The 27,067-nt window shown below is 38.0% G+C and overlaps 1 protein-coding gene across 3 annotated transcripts in view; it reads right to left on the bottom strand.

Moving 5' to 3' along the window:
* CPNE4 (copine 4) overlaps positions 1-27,067 on the bottom strand; it is a 226,518-nt gene that overhangs the window by 62,835 nt on the left and 136,616 nt on the right. For all 3 annotated transcript variants that reach the window (XM_074539635.1, XM_005481004.4, XM_005481003.4), the window contains 2 exons: positions 24,222-24,305; positions 22,821-22,910 (listed from right to left, as the gene is read on the bottom strand). In XM_074539635.1, the coding sequence (XP_074395736.1) occupies positions 22,821-22,910; positions 24,222-24,305 (174 nt within the window). The remainder of the gene's footprint in view (positions 1-22,820; positions 22,911-24,221; positions 24,306-27,067) is intronic.

A 27,067-nucleotide genomic window follows, 5' to 3' on the forward strand; every position in this document is an offset into this window, starting at 1 on the left:
TGAAGAGCCCAAAATGCCCAGAATCAGTGATGAGAAGCCCAACATTAAGATTTTCAGGAAGAAAATACTCATTCAAATTCTGTTTCTTGGCATGTCTTCCCATGACAATAAGAGGTGATGTTGTTTACTATCAGTTTCATTTTTGGGATTTCTCTTTTTCCATTGCATTATCAGATTTCTAACAGGTATGTGGCAGTTTTTGAAAATAAACCTGTATCCAACCACCTTTATTTCCTTCAAAATAAAGTGACACATGGCTATCATCAGTGGCATTTGAATAAGGTGACAGAGATATACCTTCATCCTAGCCTCAAAAGACAGGATTTTGGCAAAAGATACCAGTGAAGACAGACACTGACTTTATTTGGGGGAATCCTTAGGTAACAGGGTTACAGGGTGGGCTCTTCAGCTCAGGGAAAACCCTCTACGTACAGGATAGGATCGAAGCTTGCCGCAAAAAATTTCTCCTGCAACTCCAAGTGCTGCTGCTGCATCTGTGATGTGCCAGAATACTTTTTTTCAAAGGACAAGAGAGCTGACCCTGTTTCCTGGCCTGATTCCAGCACAAGCAATTAAATTTCTGCCATCTCAACAACCCCTGCAGTTCAGGCTGGCACAGAGATATTTGCTGCTTCCTGCCCCGAGGTGTCACTGACCACTGATGCCAGCTCGTGAGGAGGAGCCAGAGTCAATTCCAGAATGGAATTGGGCTGCCCAGCAGTAGCAGTGCATGAAGTCTTGCTCACGTGAAAGATTTTGCAATTATTGTGCTGAAAGCACCTAAGATCATCACTGCTTGTTGTTCCACCATCATCTCTCAGCAGCTGAAAATCTAGCTCCTTTTTGTTATTGAAAATGACTAAGTGTCAAAGAACAACTTAAAAAGCATATACTTCCATGGCAGAACAGCATAGAAGGATAAAATGAAAACATATCCACCCATATTAAGTTTCCTCCTCTGCATTTCAAACCTGTTCTCAGGGTGTCGAGGAGCAATGAGAAGAAATAAAGAAAATGTCTGGTTCCATGAGAAATTCCTGTAAAGATAAACCCCACACATTTCAGTATGCTTGCTCTCAAGTTACAGCTACCCACTAACACACCCCAGACTGAAAAACACAAAAAAATAGTAGGGTTACCATACTTGACTATTTTATAGCATATAAACCCAGCAAACAGCTTTGGAGAAAAACAGCAATGCCTGTTTCCTGGGTTTAGCAGAGGGCTCCTGCATTTTGAAGATGCCAAGAAATGCTGCATTTTGGAAAAGCAAGAAGTTCCCTAAGAGTGGAGCTGGCAGTCTAAATCCAGACTTTCAATAGCTGATCTCTGTGTTTGTACTCCAAATAAGTGTTAGGAAGTAGCAGTGCTCAGCTATGTAAGTATCTTCTCTGAATATGCAATCAGGATTGCATGAATTACAAAATTATAGCAAAAAATAACTGAAGGTGAATAAAAAGAGGTCTGGTTAAAACTGAGCTGGCAATTCATTCCCTAATGTTAACATTATGTCAGATTAATGTGCAATTTCCTTTGCGTTTGGGAAAATCATGTAGGTGCAGACATGCTCTCATTACTCTGCTAGGTGAATTACGAAGCTGTCATTAAAATAATTACCAATGGAAGAAGAAGGGGAATCAAACATTTACTTCAATGTAATTATAAACCCTATTTCCTACTAATGTGGGTAATTTATCTCACTACTATTAAAGGAAGTAGAGTAAAACATGTGCCTGTATCAATACCCTATTAAACAACGATCACATATCAGTGAGAGACCCTACACAGAGCAGAATATTCAGGCAGAAAGAAGTGGTTATTCCCTCTGCTCTGCAGATAGTCTCTGAAGACTACCCACAAGGAAAAGTAATTGAAAAAAAGACCCAAGTCATAAATACCTTAGTTCATCCTATGAAAAAACTGCAACTGGAACTAATATGATTTTCTAGTGCCTCCTCTATTTCACCATTTTTTTTTCCCAAATGAAAAGTATGGTATGTTTGCCCATTGTCTCTGCCACTTCTTATTTTCATTTATTTAGGTAAAGCAAAAATGCACTCTATTTTTAACAGCTATGAAAAGAAGGTGGAAGAAAAACTTATGAAAATCATGTCAAAATCCACATATTAAAAGTAATAATAATAATAAAGAATTTGTAGCAGAACACTCGGTAGTTGGGCATTTTTCCATACTAGGAAATAGGTTTCCCTATAAAACAGGAAAAGAGAAAACCAAATAGATCAGAAAGACACCAGAGAACTACACTAATCAGTTAATCATTCTGATTTTACACTGCTAATAAAAAAAAATCTCTCAGATTCAAACTCAGTTTACAGGGTATGATCTTTTTTATTGGTGATGTGTGCACAGGGACTGATATTTGCAATGAGGGGTCTTAGCAGGTTCCAGAGAACTTGGTATCCTGAAGAGCTACAGAGAATAATGTACTGAGCTTTACTGGATGCCTCTGACAAGTCACCAGTGCAAAGATTACTGGTGCAGTGACTACATTTCCAAGGAAAATACTGATAACTTTAGGGTCTTATTATGGTAGCTGAAATAAAGCATATTTTCTTAAAATGCAGTGCCTTCTACAAATAACTGATGATTGTTACCCTTCCCATTTCTGTGTTTTTCAGTGCTTTATTACTGTGAGCCACATTATCCCAAACCACTTGTATAAGGCTGTGGACTGCAGGTGGCACCATTATGTCATTATGAAATGAAACAACATTATTCCTGAGACAGGTAGGCAGAACAAAGTACTCTAACCTAATTAGGGATGTACTCTGTGAATATGAGGTATGCAATCTAATACTAGTCCTATATACATATAGGAAAAACAATTCTCTCTAAGGTAAAGATTAGGAGGTATCATCTGATGCACACTGTCAATATTAGCTGAAGTAAATGGAGCTGTATAATTTACACCAGCTGAGAATGTCCCATTGACCTTCAATGGCCTTTGGATAGGGCCCTCAGAAGGAATACCCGAGGAAAAAACCCCAAACTGCAAGCATAGTAGTGTGAGAACTCTAACTTTACAGCAGCTGCTCAGGAGTAAAGCAGATTCCACACTGCAGTTAATTCTGATATGCACTTGATGAAATGAAGAGCAGATATAATAATGGAAAAACAAACCTGTGATATTTTCAGGAATGTTACTGGAATGAAAAAGTTGCTTACATGCTTCTGAGGAGATTGTATAAATTCTATGCTCATGTATTACAAAAGGAGTGTAAGCACCAGGAACCCATCTGGTACACAACTCCCATCCTCCTAGAAGTTACCTCTGTCCTATGAACACATAACGAGAAGTTTCTGGTGGATCTAGCAGGAAGCCAGAGATTGGCTTCACAGAGCTACTTAGAAAGGCTACTTAGAAAGAGAAGGAACTCTGCAGACAGAAAATACTTTTCTTTGCCTTTCACATGCATAGACAGAAATATTTCCAATTTGTGATGACTCTGCTGTGTACAAAGACACTGATTCCCAGAAGACTTCTGCTGAGCACTCAAAAGAGGTACTTCTTGCTGGCAAGGAGATCAGCATGCAATGTGTAGAGCCCACAAAAGCACTCACTTCCACTAGGTGTGCACCAGCATGTCAGCAATTCACTGCATTGTCTTTCTGCAGCACCGTAGGGAAGAATTTTTAAGTCAGTAATAGCTGTCAATCTCCCTGCAAACTAGCCCCCACCGACCAGTTTGATTAGTTATTCCAAAGCCACACAAACTGTCCCTGGTAGACCTCCTCTGGATGCAGAAAAAGTTTTTTTGCTTAGCAGTCAGTCAGTTTACAGCCAAGATACTGTTGGTGAGGCTGAGTAGTCAGTGGGGATTCACAAGTGGAAAGATGAAATCAAGGGTAGAATCTCTCAGGAAATACAGAGAGAAATAAGGTAAATAACTTTTCATATGAATAGGCCTGAAAGTACTCCAGGCTCAGAGACATCTGTATTCCAGGAAATCTAACATTATTTAGGACAGAACTTTCTTCAATATTTGTCATACACTTTGCTTTCTGACAGAGTACTGTTAGGCTTAATTCCAGTAGTGTATAAAGAGTTGGCATGGTCCTTAATGGAGATTCAAATTATTGAAAACAGGTCTCGGACTTGAAAGTGGATTTGCTCATTTTTGAAGTCATAATTTCATTTCAGTATTGCACTGTGCAAGTGCGAGCTTGCACTCGCTGACATTTGAACAAAGATGTCAACTTGTTACACATCATTAAATTCTCATCATTATACTGCTGCATTAGTCGGGAAATATATGTACAAAATGCTTCATATTCTGAAAATTACCTGTATGTACCTAAGCACAAAGCTCAGCGTCTAGAACTCCTAGAATAATTTTGGGCCAGGAGTTAATTTCTGTGGATTTGTTTCACTCATCTGTTAAAACAAAATACCAATAATCAGGCTGGTTAGGTATTTTTTCCAGATATGTTAATGAGGGCTCCAAGCAGGACCTGTTGCTCCTCTTAAAGGGATTAAATTTTATGAAGACTTGTTGGTTTTTCATGCTATATAATTCTAATTCCTATCCTTAGACAACAGCCTGGATGTCCTGCATGTCTCTATGATCCCGCCTGCTACGCCTGTCCTAGTAAATAAGAAACTCTTTTCTAATGAGAGCATGGGAAAAATGTTTTTCTCTCCCTAGAGGTTTTCCAGGATTTCAGAAGACTCCCTCCTCCTGAATCAGGACAAATCCAGGACTGTTAATATTTCTTTTAGGAATGGAGGAAAGGAAGAGAAGATAGTGTTTCTGGCCTGTGGGTAAGGGCCTTTTTCATTTTGACTTCTTGCTCCATCATTTTCCCCACTTTTTATGCATGGGCTTTATCCACTGTTATAGAAGCTATTCCAGGCTTCTGCTCTGTGCTTCTCTCTTGTTCTTCTCTGTTGAGCTGCTTTGTTTTGCATAAATCTTTAAATATTTATTAAGGCAAGGTTTTGAACCTGAGTTTCCCACATCAAAGAGAAGCATTTAAATATCATATGATGGCATCAGCCTTTCTCTTGTTCATTCCCCCCATTTTAATTATACAATGTGGATCTGCTTCAACAGAAAAGACTGGGAAAGCCAGCCTGCAATTAGTCAATAAGTGAATGACTTGTATTCAAATGGCTTCTCTGCATCTCAGCCAGCTGCTCTGGGCTGGGGACTCTTGCAGTGCTAATTGCTTCCTCTCTTTCTTTCTCTCTGTTATTCCAACCAGAATTTCCCATCCTGCTTAAAATATTTCTCAAGGAACATTTTTGTCAAATCAGAGTTTTTCCATGAATTTCCAGATGCAGTTAAATCAATCTTTTCTGGTAAAATTCTCTTAATCTATGGAAAACATCTATTGATGCTTAGCAGCCATCACGAGTGTTAGGTACAAGTGGCAATGAGCCCTGGTTCTACCACTGATAAAATCTCAGTCAAGCTATTTCTGTACACATTATCACTCTTCCCATCCTCTGGAACTAGGAAAAAGATGGGCTTAAGGTGCAGAATTGCTTGGCTATGTAACCTCAGTGACAGTGTCCCTGTATTAAACCAGAAATGTGCTGCAACTTGTCCAAAGTATTTTAACAATTTAAAACTTGACTTCCTGGAGTTTCATGACTATATCTCAATTGACATATAAAAATGAGTCTTTGTATACATGAAATAATTTTCAGATCATAAGGTAAGCAATAGTATTTAAGAATGTTATGCTTTTGTTTTATTTCTATAACTTGCTGAGGTCTAATTCATGTTTTTGGACAAGGGTGCTTTGCAGTGTCACCTGAGTTAAAGACAGGGTTTTGCTTTCTCTAGTTCTCCTCAGGGCGGTCATGTTGTTAGAAACCAGCTCCAACACCACACGTGCACAAAATAATTAATTGCAGGGTGGAATTCCTTTCAAAGGAATGCTCTGAATAAATACTCAATATTAAAATTATGAAGTAAATGTGTTATGAAAAGATTTGTTAGTTCCACACACTGGAACTGTGAAATAAAGAAATACATTTGACAAATGCACAAGAAAGCAAGTAAGAAGAGGAATGGCTGCTTTCAGTGGTTATAAGTATAATCTTCCATTCACTTACAGAAAAATGGCTATTTTTTTATTATCACAACATACTAGCAAGAGTTACAAAACCAAATGCAGTTAGCATAATTCTCTTTAAGAGATGTGCTCTTCACTGTGTTAGAAGATCTTGTCTTTCAGAAGAACTGAAAAATACCATAGGAATTGACCAAACATGACAATCAACTGGCCCCTACCAGGAAATATAATCTCTGCCTCTGTTTTGTAAAATTTAAGAAGTCAGTCAATTTAATAGACAGTTGAGTTCAGAGGGAGCCTAGATGTATATCTAGACAAAATAATAAAGTTGAGATACAGAACTAACTTCACAAATGAAAAAAATTCATTGGACACTTGTGATTTTGATTCCTCCAGTTAAGTCTCTTCAAGAGATTTTTCAGAGAAAAGTACTGAGAACAAACCCCTTTGAAAAATCAAATCTTCCTAGACTGCCTCAGGTTAGGTACATAAAAATAATTGGTACTTTTTAAAAATCCCAGGCAAAAATCCCCAGTGAATTTCAGTTAAAAGCACTTGAATCAGGCTGAACGTCACACGGTTTCAGTTTACTTCCAGCTTAGGGACAGGGCTGGAAGATAAAAAACTCCTTTCATGTTTATTCTCTAGTTCTACATATTCATCTAAGAGAAATACTGCTAAAAAGGTCTTTTGAATTAAAAACATTAAGGTCCCTTCCAGGCTAAATTTTCATACAGTTCTGTATCAATCTATGGGCACCCAGAGCCAAAACAGTAACAGAAGACAACATCATTACTCTCATTATTCCAGCAGATACTCCTGAGGCTTAGGGAAGCCTATTATCCAAAGACTCAGTACAAACCCAGGCCTGAAGAGCACCCGCAATTTCGTCCCAGCCCAGAGAGCCTTTCCATGTTTAAGTCACTACACTGATAGGCTTTATTCATGCTATTAATACAGCAGATAAAATATCTAAGGGATTCTGAAGGGGCTTTGGAAGTAAATGCAACATTAATAAAATCTTGAAGAAAAAATATGCTTTAGGAGTGACAATATCACACTGGCTAACCATCATGTCAGAACTGAAACATGGATAGAAATGGATAGAAAAATAGTTAAGGAACTGTTCCTGAATATTACAATATATTATCCTTTCTGGAAGTCTGATTGTCCTTCTTCAGTTATCAGTGGAGAGAAAAAAATAAAACCGTGAGTGATGTTCAGACATGTATTTGCTTTAAAGTAAGTTTGATACATAATTCAATGCAATGTAGGAGTAAGGTGAGATACAGATATTAGAATCAAGTATTTCTTGACAGATCGAACTTCACTTGTCTTTCATTACCTGATATGTGATAACCATTGTCAACAACTGAGAAATGTATGAAACAATTAACACTTTTTTGGAAATCTCTATGAAGCAATGGAAATGCCAAAGGAAAAGGAAATTCACATCATCTCTCATAAAAAAAAAAAAAAACTGGAAAAAGGGAGTCTCGCTGAAATGTCTCTCTGTGAGTTATGTTGGGAAAGAGGAAAGAGTAAAGATAAAGTTGGGTTAAAGAGCACTACAAAATCAAAAACAAAGGTGTAAAAAAACTTTGGTTTAGCAGAAAATAACTTGAAAGTATGAGCAAGGATACTGCCTGCTGCTTGAGTGCTTTGTTCACAGTGAGAGGACTTTCACATTTTCTGTTTTAAAAAGCCTAAAACCAAGGCTTAATCAGAAACATCCCTGAGTTCTGAAGCAAATGTCCATCTCTGAGATGCTTAAGTTTAGTACGGTCAATGAGAGCAACTTTTCATAAACTGCAATGCACAGGACATGGGTCATAAGCTAGAAAGTGGGCTTATGAAAGAAAAATAGTGACCATTTAATTAAAAGTATGTTTTTTAATTGGGGCAAAGAGGAAAAAGGGAAAATAAGTTGATAGCTTGTTGTTTTGGGTTTTTGCCATCAACTATGACATCTTTTTTATAATCATTCAGATCTGGAACAGGAAAAGGCACTAAAGAATTATTATTAGCATGGCAATGTCACATGAAAAAATTGATTTTCAAGGAGGAGAAGCTTTAGGAAACTTGTTTAGCCTTTACAAAATCAACGTGTGAAAGAGTATAAAAGAAGTAATCTATTTTTGTAAGTAATCATTTTTATAAACTCCAAGCACAATTAATTTCAATATACCAGTGTGTTCATGTTCATTGAATGAAATCATTCATGCTTAAATATGGGTATATTTCTCCATTGTAAGAAAAGAAGGCAAATGGAACATACAGTTGCTCCTTGTAGTACTGTAATATTCATTTTAGTAACACTCTCCTCTAGATGAAAACAGTATTTTATCACAAAGCCAATGACTGTGTAACATCTTGACTAATATTTGAAATTTACAAGGTAATTTAAGATTCCCAGAATATAATCAAGATACATAATTTACAAATTACACAAGGTAGAAAATTAAAATGATTAATCAACATCCCCTTTTCATACATAACAGCCGGGAGGTGCAGATCCTACATATATGAAATGTATTCTTCCAAAATATGGCTTTCAGCAAACCATGAGGGGACTTGGATCAAGCACCTGGACAGCAAAGATGCTGAATTCATGCTGCCTGTTCCCCAGGAACATCACCCTGAGCTCACCACTATCCAGTTTCCTGGAACTGAACAGTGGAAACTGCTGCTTTGATTGGAGGTTGCAAAATATATTTCAGCAAATTGCTCTGTTTGATCCAAATTGATAAAAAAAGATAGTATTAGTATTAGTATTAGTATTAGTATTAGTATTAGTATTACTAGTATTATTATTATTTTTAAAAAGAGTATTATGCTTTAATTTCAGTTTTAAAATTTAAAGCATTCCAGTTTTAAAATTTAAAGCAGGAGAAGAAATTTATTTATGAAATGCTGTCTTGAGTAGCAAAAATAACATTTCATTTGGGGAGCACTTCTTTTGAATAATAGTCTGCTAAAACTGTGATAAATTCAAATTGTCTTATGTGAACCAAGCAGCATGTTTTGGGGAAAAAAGTTGAGATGATAATCCTGACCAACTTTAGGCCTTTGCATTTATGCTTGTTTGGCAAGAGATATCTTCAGCATTAAGACAATCTAAGCAGAGGGATGGGTGAAAAGGGGATCTGAAAAAACGATGGATGAAAAATCTGCCAATATCCTGAGGTTTTCCTTCAGCACAGCATTGTGCTGGCATAAACAGGCTATTCACTAAGTGCCCTTGTGGGATTGCTGTTGTAGGACTCTTACTGCAGACCTGCACAGATGCTTCTCTTTCTCCATGGATAGCAAGTGGAAGCATGCACATCTAAAAGTCAGAAAAGGATCCTGGCATCGCTGGATTTCATGGAAACCTTCCTAAAAGATGCAGGGCAGTATTTCTTAAAAATTATCAGTAATTCTGATGGGTTTTGGCAAGTAAAACTTGTGCAATATTGAGATTTTGGAGCAACAGATATTAGGCAGCATAAATTAATGGACTGATGAATAAAGAAGGTGAAGGAAGGAAGACTTTCCTGGCAACAGTTTATGGAATAGTGTTTACAAAAAGTGGATATTTTCATTTTTCTTAGTCCTGGCAAACAAATGAGGGAAGCTTTCATTATGAAAAATATGCCTACATTTTGCAGAATTCACTGGAATCTGTAGTGTTGGGGTTGTGAAGGACCCCAGCATCTGCAACTGGGAGACACATATCCTACATCTAAAATACCAGAAGCAGAACTGACTCCAATACCAGCCTCTGCAAATGCAGCACCCTCTCAAACAGAAATATTGAAAAATTAAACAAACAAACAAACAAACAACCCAAAAAACCCAAACAAAAAACCCTCCTACCCTAACCAAACCAAACGTAAAAGAAACCACAGGCAAACCTCTGCATGCCTTTTAAGATGAAAGTATGCTTAAATGTAATACTCTGTAATGAAAACACTTAGTTTTACAAAAAACCTCAGCTTTTTGCCTATGAAGGAATGCTAGTCTACACAAGACTGACAAATGAGTGTCCTTCTTCAGCTCAATTCCCCAAACTTCACTTTTACATCCTAAGCTCCTCTGAATAGCCAACCTGCAACTAATCTTGATCTTAAATTTGGTGGCAAGCCTGTCCCTGGGCACAGGGCAGTGACAGTGACAAAGTGGTGATCAGAATGATGGTTTGCCTTCTGTAGGAATGAAGGAAATTAACAGCCAAAGGAATCAGCACTGAAGCTGTACAGAAGACAGATCAGGCTCTTATTTCTGTATCATTAAAGATCGAAGGAAAGAACTCAAATGTCAACAACTTTACAAGTACATGCTTAATGCTCTGAACAGCCAGGAAAATGGGAGCAAGTCAGAGTAGGAGAGCATGCAGGGAACATCACATTACCAGGATCCTGTATTTTACTTTTGCAGGTCACCTTAAAGCTATGTAGTGTCAAGGATTTAAAGCTCTTAAGGAGATTAAGAGTTCAAGAGCTGTGAACAAACAAATTTAGGCTACTAAAATCACAATTCTAAATTTTAAAATGTGCATGAGATGATTATGAGTATGAGTTAGTGATTTTTAATTATTTTGTGCAGGTTTTGCATATTCATAAGTCTGCCTGGAGAAACACACGCTGCATTCTGATAAAGAATGCCATTACCTCTCACTCTTAACACAGCCTCAGCATAGCACAAGACAAGGTTTCAGGGGCAGGACATGACACTGCAGCAGACTCACAGTTTCAAATACCCACAGTGACACTGGGGACTGATCCTTCCCACAGCCTCGCTTCTAACCACATGTGGCACCTTCTGCTGCCCAGTCTGCTTCACCTCTGTCCTCCCCAGGGCTGGTGAGCTTTCCTCTGCCCCAATTCCTCATATACAGCATGCCATGGGGAATGGCTGTAGCCAAATCATGCTTCTGATTCCCCAAACCATGCTTCTGCTTCCTCACCTCAGCCATCCTCTGCCAAATGTCAGAGCTGGGGCATGCAAGGCTCCTAGGAGAGAGGGGCAAGGGAGGGAGGAGGTATGAGCTGTAGCACAGGGATCCCACACTCAGGAGGAAGTTGGAAGGCATTTAGGCTTTGGTTCCATGTCCAAAACAACACAAACAAAACAAAACAAACAGAAAACCAGAAACCCCAAAGTCCCCCGCGGCCAGATCCTGACTCTCCCCAGACAGCTCCAACTGGTGGGTAGCACACACCTAGGGAGGAAGGACACACCTTCCCCACAGATATCTCTGTCAGATAATCTGGCTGTGCCCTTTCACCTTTCCTTCTTAGTGGCAGTATCATAAAACATTTAGGTGATAACTTTCAGCACTGCTTGGATCAACACAAATCATTAATAAGATTTATCATCAATGTGAAGCAGCGTTCACACAAACCTCCCCTCCCAGTTCAATTTTATTAATGCATAATACTTGTGGTATTACGAAAAAATACTCTTGAAATCTGAAAACTTGCAATATTTTACTCCCATATTTTATCCTAGTCAAAAACTGAGGACTCATTTCTGGCACAACTCTAATAAAGTATTTTTTCCAATATTTTGAAGTGCAAGGGTCTGAAACACAGTTGTCTGTCTGAGAGAACAATTGTGTCTCCCTAATGTGAGTAGCCGACTTCTCAAATAGCCTGTAAAAATAAACCTGCCTTTCCAGACATTAGTCACCAGACTCTCAGATGTTTTGCTTGCAACTAGAAATGGATTCATTAAAAAACCAGAAGTAGCTGATATCAAACAGGGATTCTGTTGAAGGGCAGTATTTCTATGAAAAATGTATAAGCTGATACATACAAGAAAGGAAGGCAGCAGAGGGCTGTGCATGTGTAACCAGGGTCAGTATTTGAATCAGGATGAGTATTTGAAGGCATACACAGAATTCCCTATGCTCTACTGCCGCTGCCACATAATAGTAAAGAACTAGACTGGCTTATCTGGCTCATCTATTTGTTTATACAAAGCAAATGAGACACACTTCAGCCCGAAATAATCCATTTACCTTTTCATAAAATTTTACTGGAGCAAAAAAAAAAAACCTTGCAGCATGACCTACTAGCAGTATCCACATCCCCTTGCTATAAATATGCAGTTTCTCAGATAATGAAGCCCTAACAATTTAAATGTGTTTCAAATGAAAATCAGAGAAAAATGAAGCTTAAACTTAATTTTGAAAGCTACAAGTATTTGTCATAAGAAAATAATAAAAGTACGTGGTACCAGTATCGTCTTTCTGTCAGATGCTAGTGAACACCTAGAGAAAGGGAAATTCCTCTTTACTTCACCACATTTTCACAGTTATTGGCAGTGAACAACTTTGCACTCTTGTGAAGCTGGAAAGAGAATCTAATAGATGCTCTTAAAAGCCAGCCAGACAGCAATAAAGACTCATGAATTTGTCTACTGAAATTTTTAGCATATTGACAGATTTTGGCCTCCCAACATCCTTTGACAAAATATCTCTGTCCCATCACCAAACTGTGCTCTATAAAAAGAGAAATACCTTTGTGCCTGATCATAGTGATTTTCACATTCACGTGCCCTGAGGACAAATAATGAAACCATTCCCTCACCATTCCCCCAAGTCATTAATGACTTCAGAGCTACCTCTTTACCTTTTCCTACCACAGAAAAAAAATTCCTATCAGCAAATCCTGGAATTTCTCAGAAATAAAATCAATAAGGAACCGCAATAGGGACTCTAGGCTAGTAATGTAATGGTCAACAGTGTAAGAGGTGATTAGTAGATCTAAACAAACCTTAGGCATTTGATATCTAGAGTTGTCTAAGAGATCAACTGCTGATGCTGCTGCTGTTCCTATATTGTAACTTCAGACCAAGGCAATTTGGAGTGCATGGGGCAGGCCAGCCACAGCCTTTTATATCATCTCTTCTGAAAGCAGGCCAGGAGATCTGACAGCCTTACTGGTACTACTGAGAAAGGGTTTCTAGCATTACTCACCTTCTCTTCCACTCAAGGATATATGGGCAATTAATGTGCTTTTCAGGAAAGGAAGGATTAGCATGTTTGTGAAAGGAAACACTGTCACTGTGCTAATCTCAGGCAAAGCAGATACAATGGCTGTCAAGCTCAGGACATGAAACATCTCTATGGTCACAAAATAGTCTTATGCTCAAAGCAGCTTGCAAATCCTTTAAGGTGTTCTGTGGCAGCAATGAGCTAAATACACCAAACTTTGAGAAATTCTGTTGAGCAAAACTTCTATGAATAGCATGGTGGAACAGCTAAATGGAAAGGTGTGGGATTCACATTCTCTGAATCTGAGAGAAGCAGTGAGAGAAGCAGAGGCAGAATGATCAAAACAATTCTTATCTCATTTACTGCTCCTGTGTTTGTGCACAAGTACAATGCATTATGGAAGATGGTTTACCTGAAGGGATTTGGTAATTGGATTCTGGTATGAGTGTTTTGTTTTCTTGACCAATCTCTGCAAGCTGTGTCCTGGTGGTCGGTCAGGAGACAGTAACGAGATTTTGTTCAGTTTAGATATAGTGAAATATAGTATAGAATAATATAGTATAATGAAGTAATTAATTAGCCTTCTGAATCAATGGAGTCAGATGTATCATTCTTCCCCGGCATTGGGGTCACCTTTCTTTTCCCATAGAAAGGGGTAAGGATGGCTGCACCTCAGCTGGCAGGTCAGTGCGGGGCTCTGAAGAGCACTGGTTCATCTGAGAGCTGGGGCTGACACAGTGGCAGCTCAGCAGATGAGGGGCCAGGAGAACACCATCCTCCAAGGCCTCCTGAAGGACACAGCTGAGCCATTGCTCCTGGTGAGCAGGCCATTAAAATAACCCGAGTGTCCCCAGTGAACAAGCAGCTCTCGATTTCTCTTTGGCTGGGTGGTACTGGGATGGAGGTGTCCCAAAGGAGCTTTATCCTAACATCAAATCCTGCTCAAAGCTCTGAGCTAGTGATAGCAAACACTGGCAAAACTTCTCTGGTATGCTTCAGCAGCTGTAACACACTAACAGAACAACAGCTACCCATAAATACACTGAAGCCTCTGGTCCCAAGAGCTGTGTTTTCCTCCAGTATCACCACAAGGAGGGCTGGGTTTTTTTCATGGAATCCTGTAGAGAACTGCCATTGAACAATTTCAAAATTGCTGGGAGAACATGAAAACCATGCTTAATTTAGGGTAACTAATTTAGATTTGGTAAGGGAGATAAAACATATTTTATTGCAAAACATAATTAATTATGTCAGGTGCATATACATTATACACATGTACTTACATATTACAAAATGTGTATATCATCTAGCTGTGAGAAAACATGTTTTTGGTAAACTAAAAATGCAGATCTAAATTTTAACAGAATGAATGTTAGATGAGATCTCTGGATACAGAAGGGCTAAATACACATTTTTAGTGTGAGACTAAGTTCACACTTTTCAAGTAACCACTGTGTAATAAGACATCTTCTAAAATATTTGCATTTAGACACACTTAATACCTATTTCTGCCCTTGTGATGCCCTGAATATCACAAACAACTTATAATTGGGCCCCTGAAGGTACTATTTCTAATTTTTTAACAAATGTTTTCTTTAGCCTAAGATTTGATTCTGCTAGTTTCTCTGAGAGTACTAAAATTTAAAATATACATATTTTATTATCTGCACCATGTAGCCATTTTCACATGGCAGTATGTTAGCCCATAAACTATCAAATACAATTTATAAGTAGAATTTTAAGGTAATCTTTCTGTTTAAAGTATGTAGTTCATTGCAATGACTACATTTTTTACAAGATTTTACAACAAGGAAAGAATTTCTGTGAGTGCTTAATTTTCAATTTACACAGTAAAAAATACAACTGGAAAGAAACCAAAGGCCCTAGTAAGTTGATTATATTTCAGCCAATGTGAGGCTTTGTTACTTTATAAGAGACTGAAATGAGATTGTCTAGAAATTGCCTTCCCTATTTTTTCCAATCTCAGCAGAAAACAATGAAGACAAAGAATATGAAAAACTGGTTAGACTTCCATTTTTAATATCACAGGATGGTGTAAGTCTCCCACAGTAAAATGTCCTGTAGACACAAAGGCATGAAAATGATGGATTTTCTTTAAGATATACAAGACTTCAAATTCTCTCAGTACAGCATTCAGCTGCTTTACAAGGTTACAGCCATGCCTAATCCTGATCTAGTTTAGTGACAGAAGAGCTTCATTCTTTTATTTTAATTCAAAATGGTAACACTTGTTTCTAAACTTACACAGTAAGCAGCTCTGAGCTAATTCTGGGGTCTGTAAGGATGTTCAGTGCACTATCAACACAGAGATATGAAAATTGGGAAGAATGTAGAGGTCATTTAATTAATTGGCATCCCACATGCCCACCCTCCAGTATGGAATGGTCCTCATTACCAGGGCTGTGCTTTGTTTCATTTTAAATGGTCCCAGGGATGGGATTTAGTGCTCTATCAGCTATTCCCCTGTGAGGGAACCAGACCCCTGATTTGGATTACAGTCAGCAGCACTTACAGGAGCCTCTGCTTCATTTCAGAGGATTAAAACTCGGTTTCAAAGATAATGAGAAAGAGCCCTTCAAAATGTTTCTCATACTGATGGCTTGCATAGCAAAGCTGTAGAAGCCTGTACTTATTTGTCTTGGGATGGAACCATGGAGGCAGTAGGCAAATTGAAGGAAGCTCACAAGAAATACAATGTACAAATTATTTGGAGGCAATCCTCTTATTTGCAAAAGAGAAACAGAGAAAACACTCCTCAGATCCCCTAATCCAGACAAACATAGTCACACAAAATTGTTTTTTTGTTTTTTGTCCTCTCTGCCCTTGCTTCAGCCTATGAATTCCCCTTGTAATGTCAGGAGGAAATTTCATTTCTCCCCTAAAGTTCATGGAACTGGTGGTTCTGGTAAGGAACAGGAAGTAAAAATCCCTTTTCACAGGGTGAACTCTGAAATTTGGTCTGTCAGTCATCCAAGGTTGGGAGAAAGACTCCTGTCCCTTGCTACCTTGCCCTTTTCATTTAAATATACCAGATTTTCAGCCTTCTACCACATTTTTCAGTACCCAGGCCCTTGGAGATGTGAATATCATCTCTTTTCTTTATAACTACAATGTATCAGATGATCTCTCCTTGTGCAATTCACTTGGACCCTTAATTATTGTGACAACATTTGTTATTTAGAGAACTCTTTCATCTTCAAAGCACGTCACAAACATCAATTAACCCAAATCTAGATTAGTTAATGTGACAATTAATTTGCTATATATCCAGCAATTCACTGGAGTTCACTTCAATGGAGAACAAACTAGTGGCTATGAAAGTCACTGGAATGAGTTCACTTGACTCCAACAGATATGGGATCAAGCTCATTTATTGAGTCTATTTCTCTCCCCTAAATCTTGACTGCAACATGGTATTTTCTTCCCTAGCATCTTCAGCTGCTTTATCAAGAATACAACTAAGGAACAGCAAGAGAAAAAAAAATAAATCTGTAAGCTGAGATCACACACACATAGAGTTAATCAGTTTTGTTTTGAGGGTCATCTTAAATCTTACACTCCACCTGCATCGAGTTTATGAAGATTGATCAGGTCAGTCCTTGACACACTCAGACAAGTCAGGGTTCCAAACACAGTGCTACAATTAGTGAATTCAGGAGGCACTAATATCATAAGCCAATTGTAGATTAACCCAAACAGACAACAGGGAGAGTGGCTGCAGCAAATTCCCCACAGTCACTGTAAGCCTTATGAAATAGGCATCTTAAGTTTTTAATAATCAGTGTAGTGCCTGTGGTAGCACTTCTCTCTCTCATGTAGAGAAAGCAAGGGTAATATGAAAGAAAAGGAAAAGAAACATTTACTTGAAATGAAGGTTTGATGGTATTTAGGCAAGAAGGTCTCAGACACTGCCTTTCACAGTGTGTTGCTCAATTTTATAATAACCCTCAAAATAATGCATCATTCTCTCTGAAGACTGTATTACAACTCCTATGCTCATGAAGCAGTATGCACTTAAACAAATATTTCTCTTAGCTTATTAAATATACATCTCATCCTAATATTTAAGCCTATTTTTTTTCTTTTCAGCACCAAGAAAGAACTTTTAATTATCCAAAATTATCAGCTGCACACTTAGCTCTAGAAGAACTTTGCTGAAAATTCACAACACAATAACATCTTTGAAGTGGCTAATAACTAACTAACTAACTAACTAACTAACTAAATAAATAAATAAATAAATATTATTCAGTCTGTAAAGAAAGAGTGGTATTCTCTAAGAGTGAGGCAATTATTCTACAGATTCCAGGAAAATGCTTTGACCTAATGAAAAGGAAACAACTAAAAAAAAGAAATTTGAAATTATCTTTTGATTCATACTAAAGGCATGTAAAGGTTGAGTCACCCTTCTTTATTTTTGAACATTTTCTACATGAAGGACTCCATTTGCAAACACCTCTTCAATAACACCAGGGTAAGCAAGCAGGGAATGATTGGCTCCACTGGCATTAATTTGGTGAGTAAATTGAAGGGAAAATGTAGAACTGCTTAGTTAATCAAGTATGACTGAAATCACCCAATCAAGAAAATAACCAGCAAATCTAGCCTGTGCTGTAATTTGTTCTTGGTGCCAGTCTCTTTCTACATGGAATTAAAAGCCCAAAGAAAACAACAAACGAGCCTTCTTTTAGGGAACAGCATAAAATCCTTCAGGTCATGCCTTTCTAATCATCATTTGATACTGCTTGAATTGCCTTTTAAGGCACATGGCTTTCAAAATCCTGCAGAAATTATTGCTGTTGACCACAAACTGTTTCTTTCCATACTAGTGCTTCACATACTCTGACAGTTAAACTGTGAAAGAATAAAGGCACTAATGGATTTGTCTGACTATATTATTCCTTGTATTTTAAACTTTACTTGGTCTCCTTCACAGGTTCTGCTCAGTTACTTTCACTAGTGGCTTTCAGAGATACTGAGGGTTTATTTTACAGTTTATAATGCACCTTTATAAGCAGAGCTGTAGTCAAGTATTAAAGGTCACTGAAAACTTATTGATCTAGAGAACACAGCAGCAATAATTCAGAGAGTATAAAAATATCCGCTGCTATTCACTTTTCCTTAACTCAGAATGGAGCAGACAATCTGTAAAAAGCAATTTCTTCCCCTAATGATCCATCATTTTGCATGAAAGAGTCAACACTTTTAAGAAATCAGAAGGAAACAGAAGGTTATAACTGTCTGAAGCAGACCCAACATTCCACCCCCAAAATTGCAATAGCAGACACTGGGGAAGTGATCATTATAATAAGAACAAATTCTCATGTAATGATTTTAATTAATAAAATTAAAATCAAGTGATTATCTATTTGCATCCAGAACAATGTCAAGATCTTTTTTGTAAGCCGTGGAGCTTCTTCCATTAATATTGTAATGAGGTTCACATTATATAATAGTATCAACAAGGCAGAGACAGCACTGCATAGATTACTAATTTAAGCAAAGTGCCGGTCTCTCAAGAAGACCTTGTTAACAATGACCTACCAAAAAAATGTAGAAAATTCACGCTCTATGAAAATTCACATTGGAAAGCAACTTATTTATCAAGATCTTAATATGGAAATAAATTGAAAATGACCTTTAAAGTCCTGAGTGCATCTTTGCTAGGACTAAGAGCATTGTAGGTACACTGGGGTTCACAAGCATATGGAAGTAGACTTGTCAGCAGAAACCCAAACATTGCCTGCGATACAGCTACTCCAACACATCAGATAGACAGAGCCAAGAGAGTCAACTGGACATAAAAGAAAATGGAGAAGAATGGCAGGAACCAAGTTTTAACCTCATTAGAAGCACACAGGAAGAGGCAACCTTTCCATGGTTGCCAAAAGAAAGAAACTGTACTGTCTGAGGGCTTCAGGCTGCAAAGAACCATCCATACACACAGAGAGAGGCCTTATAACCCAGTGTATGGAACAGCCCCGGTAACCACGGCTGCGTGTCCCTATCCCAGCTGCACCAATTTCACTGTGATCAGCACCTGTAATCTGGGTCACGCAGGGATGAAGCAGCAAACAAGCTGACATCAATGATATAATTGCAACAGACAGATTTTTGAAAGGTAGAAAAATATCTAATGGACATGTTTCCTTTGAAAATTTCCCCTATGTGGGTGGAAGATGGAAAGGGCTTTCTATACAGATATGACATGTGCCTCCCACTCTCCTAGCAGCTTATCAGTTCACCTCAGAAACATTTTTATTCCAGATTTTTTTTCCTCAGTTCCTACTTTTCCTTGTGAACAGAACCTCTTTTGAGGAGGTTCTCCATACAACCTCAGCAGGAGATAGAATTATTGTATGCTGTATGCTTGTTTGGCCTTTGCCTAACAAGCACCTTGTTAGGAGTTTATTTTCCAAGTATTATAGCACCTAATACCAAAACAAAAAGAGATTACTTTTCTGTATACATTCCCAGGACTTCTCTAGAGAAAGAAGAACCCTGCAAGTATTAGAATGGGTGGCAGTAGGTGATCCCTACCAGAAGGTAACCACAATACAATCTTTTATTTCAGATAAACCATTGACAGCAACATAACTCACATGCTGAAACCAGATTTGAATGCCAAAGTTTTACAATTTACAGGACTTTCAGCAGAACAGACTAGGATAAACCTGCCCTCAGAAGGAGTACAATCCTCACTCAGATTTATCAGTAGTCACTTTTGTGATTTGAAAATCTTTACATATCAGAGAAGCAATGCACCACTTTTGCATCTAAGAGGCATTTTGTTCACTTCAATGCATACACTAATTGTCTGTCCTGTTAGCATTTAAAGAAGGTATGATTGGCACTGAAACGTGACCAGACTTCTTGGATGGTTTCACTGTCTGGGAAGAAAAACTTAGTAGGTCCATAAATCTAATATATACTTCTCATAATAAAACCTAGAGCAGCAATAATTGTAATAAAGTTTTACAAGATGTCCTGAGAGGAATAAAATGTTCATTATTCTCTGCACCACAGCTAAATAAAGCAAAATTAGTTTTTTCTTTAAAAGCCCATAAGAAATTAAAATTAACAGACTTTGTAAAGAATGATAGCAAAAGACTTTTGGCAGACCCAAACTATTGGTTGCTTTGATTTTAGTGACCTTGCTCATCTTATCTTTCTAAACAGACATTTGAAACCAGAAAGTTTCAAATGCCCAGACAGTGTAAAGACTGCTTTGTGTGCAAGACTTATGAAGAGCAAACTCCCTGTGAGCTGAATGACTTTCTGTGAGTTGTTAGGGTACTTTTCCCATGTTAATCCTCATTCCCCATTACAAAAAAATCTGACCACTAAGCTCAGTACCCATTTGAATTCAGTGGCAGAGATGGAGGGCCAGGATTTCAGGCTTCCAAACAGCCTCCAGAGGTAAACCAAAGGTAGGCACAATTATAAAGTGTCTGCAGTTGAGAATTTCCACAAGCTGACAGCTCCCTCTGAGACTTTCTGGTGCCTCTTTAAACCTTAACTTAGATTATGCTTTTAGAGTATGTTAAAAACTAACAGCAGGAAGAGACACAAAACCACCCAGCCTTATGCAATTACTGCTCACAGTGATCAAACAATCTTGGCAAGAAGCTGGTGCTCAGCAAGGCAGCTGGAATACACTAAATCTCCCCCACGTTAAATAAGGCACAGGGAACTCTTCCAACACTTAGCAGTAACATATTGCTATATACTTTATGAGGTGAAACAAAGCAACTGAAGTCAAAATTTCCAAGATATGGTAATGGAAAGAGTGGAATGCTTAGTCAATCAGAGTAAATCAAAGTATAAACATTCTTACAGTGCTATACCAGTCACAGACACTTCATCTCTCTAATGCTTATAATTTTCACTCTTCTGTCCTAGCTGCCATCCAATTCCTAGGTTATAGACCATCTAAAAAAGAAGCAAATAATTATCTGACAAGTATTATATGCTATCTCTCAAATACAAGTGATTTGAGAGGCTGCTCTACCATAACAGTCTTATCTTACACTCACCTAAAGTTAAAAAAGGCCTGAATTTGAAATAAGTATCAAGCTTTTTTAATATTTTACAGCCATAATTAGTTTTAAAATATTCCTGTACTCATAAATGATCTGATGCACATCTTAGTACTTTTAGCTTTTCTGCAAATAGCTGAACTGTAGCCTCAGGCAAATACGCAGATATCTAAAGCAGGGCTGCAAACATTTGCATACACAAACGAAAACCATGAAAAGTTCTCCCAAAAAGAGGGAATAAAAGATTGTCTTGAAAATTCCCAGTAGTTTCATGAGACCTGTCTTGCTCTGGTTTTCTTCTTCAGCCATTCTCTCACTGACTTTGCCTGTATCTTCTCTACAGGCAGTCCTAAGGGACGACTCTTGTTCCTCTTCACTTCTCCCCTTTCAGCCTGTCTTTTGGCAGCTTGTCTGCAAACAATTTTGACTACTGTCTCTGCTCATAGCTCAAAAGACCACCTTTATTCCCAGACCCATCTTCTTCTGCCCACACTGAAATCTGAGCCTTTCTTATACATTCTCATCTCGATTTCAAAGATAAGAGCATTTTTCTCCCTGTGGAACCTCATTTCTCTACGCTTATGGACTTGCCACTTGTTCTCACATCCAAGACTTCATATTTTGCTTGCTTCTCTTTCTAGGTTTTCTCATCTAAGTGATTTAAAGACCACATGTACACAATGTGATGAAGGCAGTGCTGTGCTAATTCTACTTTTCATTTCAGTAGCAGAAATCTGATCCATTTCTTGACTCAAATTTATATGTTGTTCCATAATAACAGGGCTAATTTTGTGAATCCAAGCATTCATAAGACAGCTTTTATACCCTTTCCACACATCTGTGGAAAGGGTAAAAAAGTTACAGCGAAGATGTGCACTGTAACATACCCTCACCATCATTTTATTTTTTCCATCTGCACAGTACATCCTGCGGTAAGAAGTGAAAAATGACAAGACCTGTTCTCCAGGGTTTTGTAGCTATAATGATGAAAGAAGAAATGTTTGCAAGGACAAAATAAAATTCTATTAAGTAATTTGATATAGTAAGAAAAAAAAATAGTCATACTTCTAGGTCCAATATCCTTCCATCAGGTCTAAAAGTCTGAATAGACACTCTGCACCAGTGCTCTTTGTTTGATGTTTATAAATTTAGTATTAGCCTTAAACCTGGTCAGAAAAACAATTGGATAAAGACTTGATTTAAGACAAATTAGCCAAAAGAAGATGATTTTTTTCTACACGAAGCTCCATGTTCCCAATTATCTGTCTTTCTGCCGACTAGAAACACTTCCACTATGACACATGTTTTTTTGTGGCCATCCTATTCTTCAAGTATAATAAAAAAATCTCCTATTTCAGCTTTTCTTTTACAGAAGGCCTCCAGATATAGAAGTGAGGAAATAGTAGTTAAGATTGTGGAAGGGCTGCCTCTTCCCCTGAGTATACTTTCACCAGTTAAATGATGTTGGATTTAAATTATCCAACTGATTGGGGAAAAGAGCCCCATATTTTTTGAGGTTACTGTAAGAAATATAGAGCATAATCTACTGATTACAGTGGATTACCACTTCTCTGCATCCTTAATTTGATTATGGTAATCATAATGCAGCTGTGTGATCATCTTTTCCATCAAAGAAGAAAGAAGTGCAGAATAGCAATCTACACTTGAAAAAGAGATAGCAACTTTTGTTTTCTATGAGTAAAGCCATTAAAAAAGTAGGAATTACTTCTGACCTTTAGCCTGCGATCCTGGTCTCCACTGCACAGAGAATTTACAGACACTTTAAAGGTCTTCCATGCTGGATTTAAGTTATTCATCACAACCTGTAAGTGAAAAGAAGAAAGAGAGCTCTTAACATTTCCACATCTCTCAGCAGAATGCTAACAAGAGCCACAATTCTCAATACAGTACATTCACCAGCAAGAGAAGAAAGCAGAGCTCAGCTGGAGTTTTCACAACTACATCCAATGAGATATGAGCCCTTGAGCAACTGGCAGTTTCCAACACTCTTCCTCTGCAAAGCCCCCAAAAGGAGCAGGAGTGGGAAATAGACCCATACATACCCACAGATGATGTTACAGACATTGCTCCAGCACTGCCACACCCCAGTGGGAGAAAACTGACAAGGGAAAGGTTGTAGAACTGAACTGGAAGCAATGGAAGACTGGGCAATGGGGATGGGCAACATCAATTTAGAGGCACATTATTTGCCTTGCTAGGAAAACTCTGTGGAATCCGTAACAGGTTTATAACCCCTGACACCTGCTACAGCTCCACCCTGTACACCTAAATGCCATTTTTAAAGACAGTGCCATTTATTACCATGGAGCAATTATGTCACTGGTTGATAACAAACAAATGTAAAGCACCCAGATTACAATCCCTGAGAGGAGGTGGGGAAGAAGCAACATAGTATTAAAGGAAAAATATGATACGGCCTGTAGCCTGGTTTTGGCTAAATCTAGTGTTTATATCTCCTGACCTTCCAACAGAGTATCTGCCAGTTTAATTAGGTTTGGACCTTTGGCTTCATCTTCCTTTACTGTAAAGTGCATAAGTCAAGACCTGATACCCATTAGTTAACAACACTAGAGTGTAACACAAGGAAGTGTATCGGTGATTTTTTGCCTGACATCCGGGAGGAATGATGTATCCAACTCCATTGATATCAGAAGGCTAATTAATTACTGTATTACAATATATCACATTACATCTAAACAGAATCTGCACAAGCACCCAACTCAACTCAACTCAGCTGAACAAAATCTCGTGACTGTCTGCTGACTGACATCTGGACGTGCGCTTGGCCCTGATAGGCCAAGGAAATAAAGCACCATCACTTTGGGTAAACAATCTCCACATTGCATTCTACTTTGACACAACACAGGAGCAGCAAATGAGATAAGAACTGTTTTTTCTTTCTCTGAGGTTGCTTGCTGTGATTCCCAAAAAATCCTTGGGAAGTTGTGCCTTGCTTTTCTCTGAGAAGAGAAATACAGCCACAGGAAGTGTTTTTAAGTGTGTTTGCACATCCACATTTAAAACCACTTCCCTTTGTGACATGGGAAGCATAAAGTATGCCTCCTGACAGCCCATCTGTGTCCTTGGAAAGTGAATTCAACTCTATTCCTTACCTCAGTCCTATGAACAAGTTGTTGGGTTGCATCATCGTTCACCCGAAAAATCTCCAGAAAAGGATCAGATTTGCTGAAAAAATCCTAAAATAAAGTACAGGATAAGTTACTCTTGAGGCTTCATTTTCTTTCAACTTTTCAGGCACAATGCACTGGGTTCTTCCCTGACTGCTAAATGAAAAGGAAGAGCCAGAGTAGTTTTAGTGAGACGTCTTGGTGTTTCTCAGCAATACTTCATTCTTGTCCTTGTCTCACAAGGATTCCTGTGGTACTGTTGTTGTTCTCAAGTTTGACTATTTAATCATGGCATGCAAAACTGTAAAATATAATTTTACAACCTCTTCCCTTCCTACATCCAGCCCAGTTTCCTGAACATTAGCTCTGTCATCCACCTACCTTGTTTCTTTTTTCCTCCACACCTGTTTGATCTTTTGACACCAGTTTTCTAATGCATTGCACTTTGAAGCATATTCCACACTGGGGTTGAATTGCACACTGTTCACCTACCCTCTCAAAACAGAAATTAATTGGCCAAGACATTATGCTGCCACCAACTAACACAAGTCCTGTCACAATGGATTAGAGGTGATTAGAGAAACAAGTCCTCTTCAGGGTGTGGTAACATGGCCGTGCTAAGATGACAAACAGAGCAGTGTAATGGAGGAAATAACCTGATATCACTAGGCAAATCTGTGTCAGACACCATGGCTCACATTCACACACTGCAGAACACCTTCTCCTAGTCTTGTATCCAGCTAACAACCCTGAACTTTCTTACACAAATCTAAATTAAGTTGATTTTTATAGTGCTGCTTCAGTTTGGTCACAGGCTCTTTTGTTTCAACATCTCATTTATTCTGGATATGCTGGCTCAGGGGAAGAAGAGTAACTGGCTGCTAACCCAGGAGGGAGAAACCTTCAAATTTCTAACTGTGCTATGCTGAAAAAGTAGGGTTCAAAAGCACTAAGTCCATCTCCTATAGTTTCAAGTCTCTTCTTGATTTTCTTCTTCAAAAGAGCCACATGATTAACTTTGTGCATATGCATATTATTCTTCTGTATAGGACATATCCAAAACCACACATCACATGTCAATTTGGGGGAGTGAAAAAGTCTGTTCAGTATCCAAGTGTTTCTATGATAGTGTTAGGGTAAAAATTACTCTAATAGATATAATTCTATTAATTTATCCCCACCAAATGTCCACCATACCTATTTTTGATTAGCTGCAAAACCATTGGTTTGGGAACAACTTTGGATAAGATGCTAGCCAAAGTCTGGGCCTTGCAAAATTATTTTTAGGGCATTTTTTCAATTCCACAAGTTCAGAACAAACAAAGAAGTCAGGGCTTTGAAAAGGGACACCTGAATTTGAATGTCTGGAGAAGGAAATGAGTTCCTACAGACCACAAAGCCTTGAGCAAGGCTCAAGGGACCTAAAGTCTTGTCATCCCCTAAAAATGACATAATGTTGTGTTGAGAGAGGGCTGTTTTGTCATTGATCTGCTTCTTCACTTTCTAGAGAAAACTTAGTGGCCCATTTAACAGCTGATGCAAAGCTCATGAATATTTATTTGTCAAATTCTTTCATGGGGAGCATGGATCACCAACGCTGTATGCTTGGCTATTTGTTCCAGCTACATGGTAAACAGGACATTTTATATCAACCTCTGTAAAACCAGTGTCAAATTCAACTAAATAACTCTAGAGTTTGCCTCAAGGCCCTGATGAAGATTTAGTATCTGGACACCACTCAAAATTTGAAACTTCTAGGATATGGGGGGTTTTGGTGATCAAATTCTGCTAGATTGCCAGTGTATAGCAAAGAGAACAAGTAGAGAGAGAGGGTGCTGGTTTAATCATGGTGACATGAAAATCCAGAGTGCATAGGGTTAAAAAAGACTGAGCTGCCTCTTCTCACACATAAGCACTCTGATTGAAGCTGGGTAAAAGCTTAATGTTCAGAGTTTCTTTATCAAACACAAATTGATAAGTTGTTTGAAAGTACCTCAAAATGATATATCCAAAGAATGCACCCTGGTGTGCAAAAACATTCAGAAAGGAAGCCAAGAATTCATTTAATGCTCAAAATACAGTATTGTTCCTAGCTGAATATCATAAAGGTACGACAGCACATCAGCACAAAGGAAATAATTTCTGGTTTTAACTAGCAAGATAACACCACATAAAAGGAAAGATTTTAACGCTGGATGGTTGTTTATATTACTCCCCCTCCAATGCAAAATAAAGACCTAATTACTATCAGAATTGAGGCACGAACAAAAAAAATCCTTCTATATTGAAAGTGCTTTGCAATAAGTAGAAATGATAAGCTGAAGAAACATTTGCTTTCACAATTAACTTTTTTTGGTTGTTATTTTGAAATTAATAGCTTTGTATTATCCTCCAAGAATATCCTCTGAAAGAAGAATAGCTGCAATATATTGTGCTATTTTAATAACATTTAAATGATTAATGTAATACATTTGCTGGTGGTATAATGCACATTGTTCTTTCAGTATGCACAGCAGTTATACAGTAATAACACAAGTACATTACACTTAAAAAATTTAGATATATCTGTTTCTAAGCCCCTAGTTTGACACATGTTTTAGTAGATTCATTTTCAGATCCCAACAATTTTTAAAATTCAGGATTGGGGATCAAGTCAAAGGTCCCTTAAAGAAGGGTGAAGCAGCCAAAAGACTAAAATGTTGAATACTATGCAACAGGGCATTTGATGAGGTTTTTTTCGGTAGTAGTTTAATACCAAAGAACTATATAAAAAAGCAATATTAGCTCATATTTTGCAGATATTTGCTGGATAATCCTTCCCAAAGAATGGT

Source organism: Zonotrichia albicollis, chromosome 1 (genome assembly GCF_047830755.1).
Source record: "Zonotrichia albicollis isolate bZonAlb1 chromosome 1, bZonAlb1.hap1, whole genome shotgun sequence".
NCBI lineage: Eukaryota > Metazoa > Chordata > Aves > Passeriformes > Passerellidae > Zonotrichia > Zonotrichia albicollis.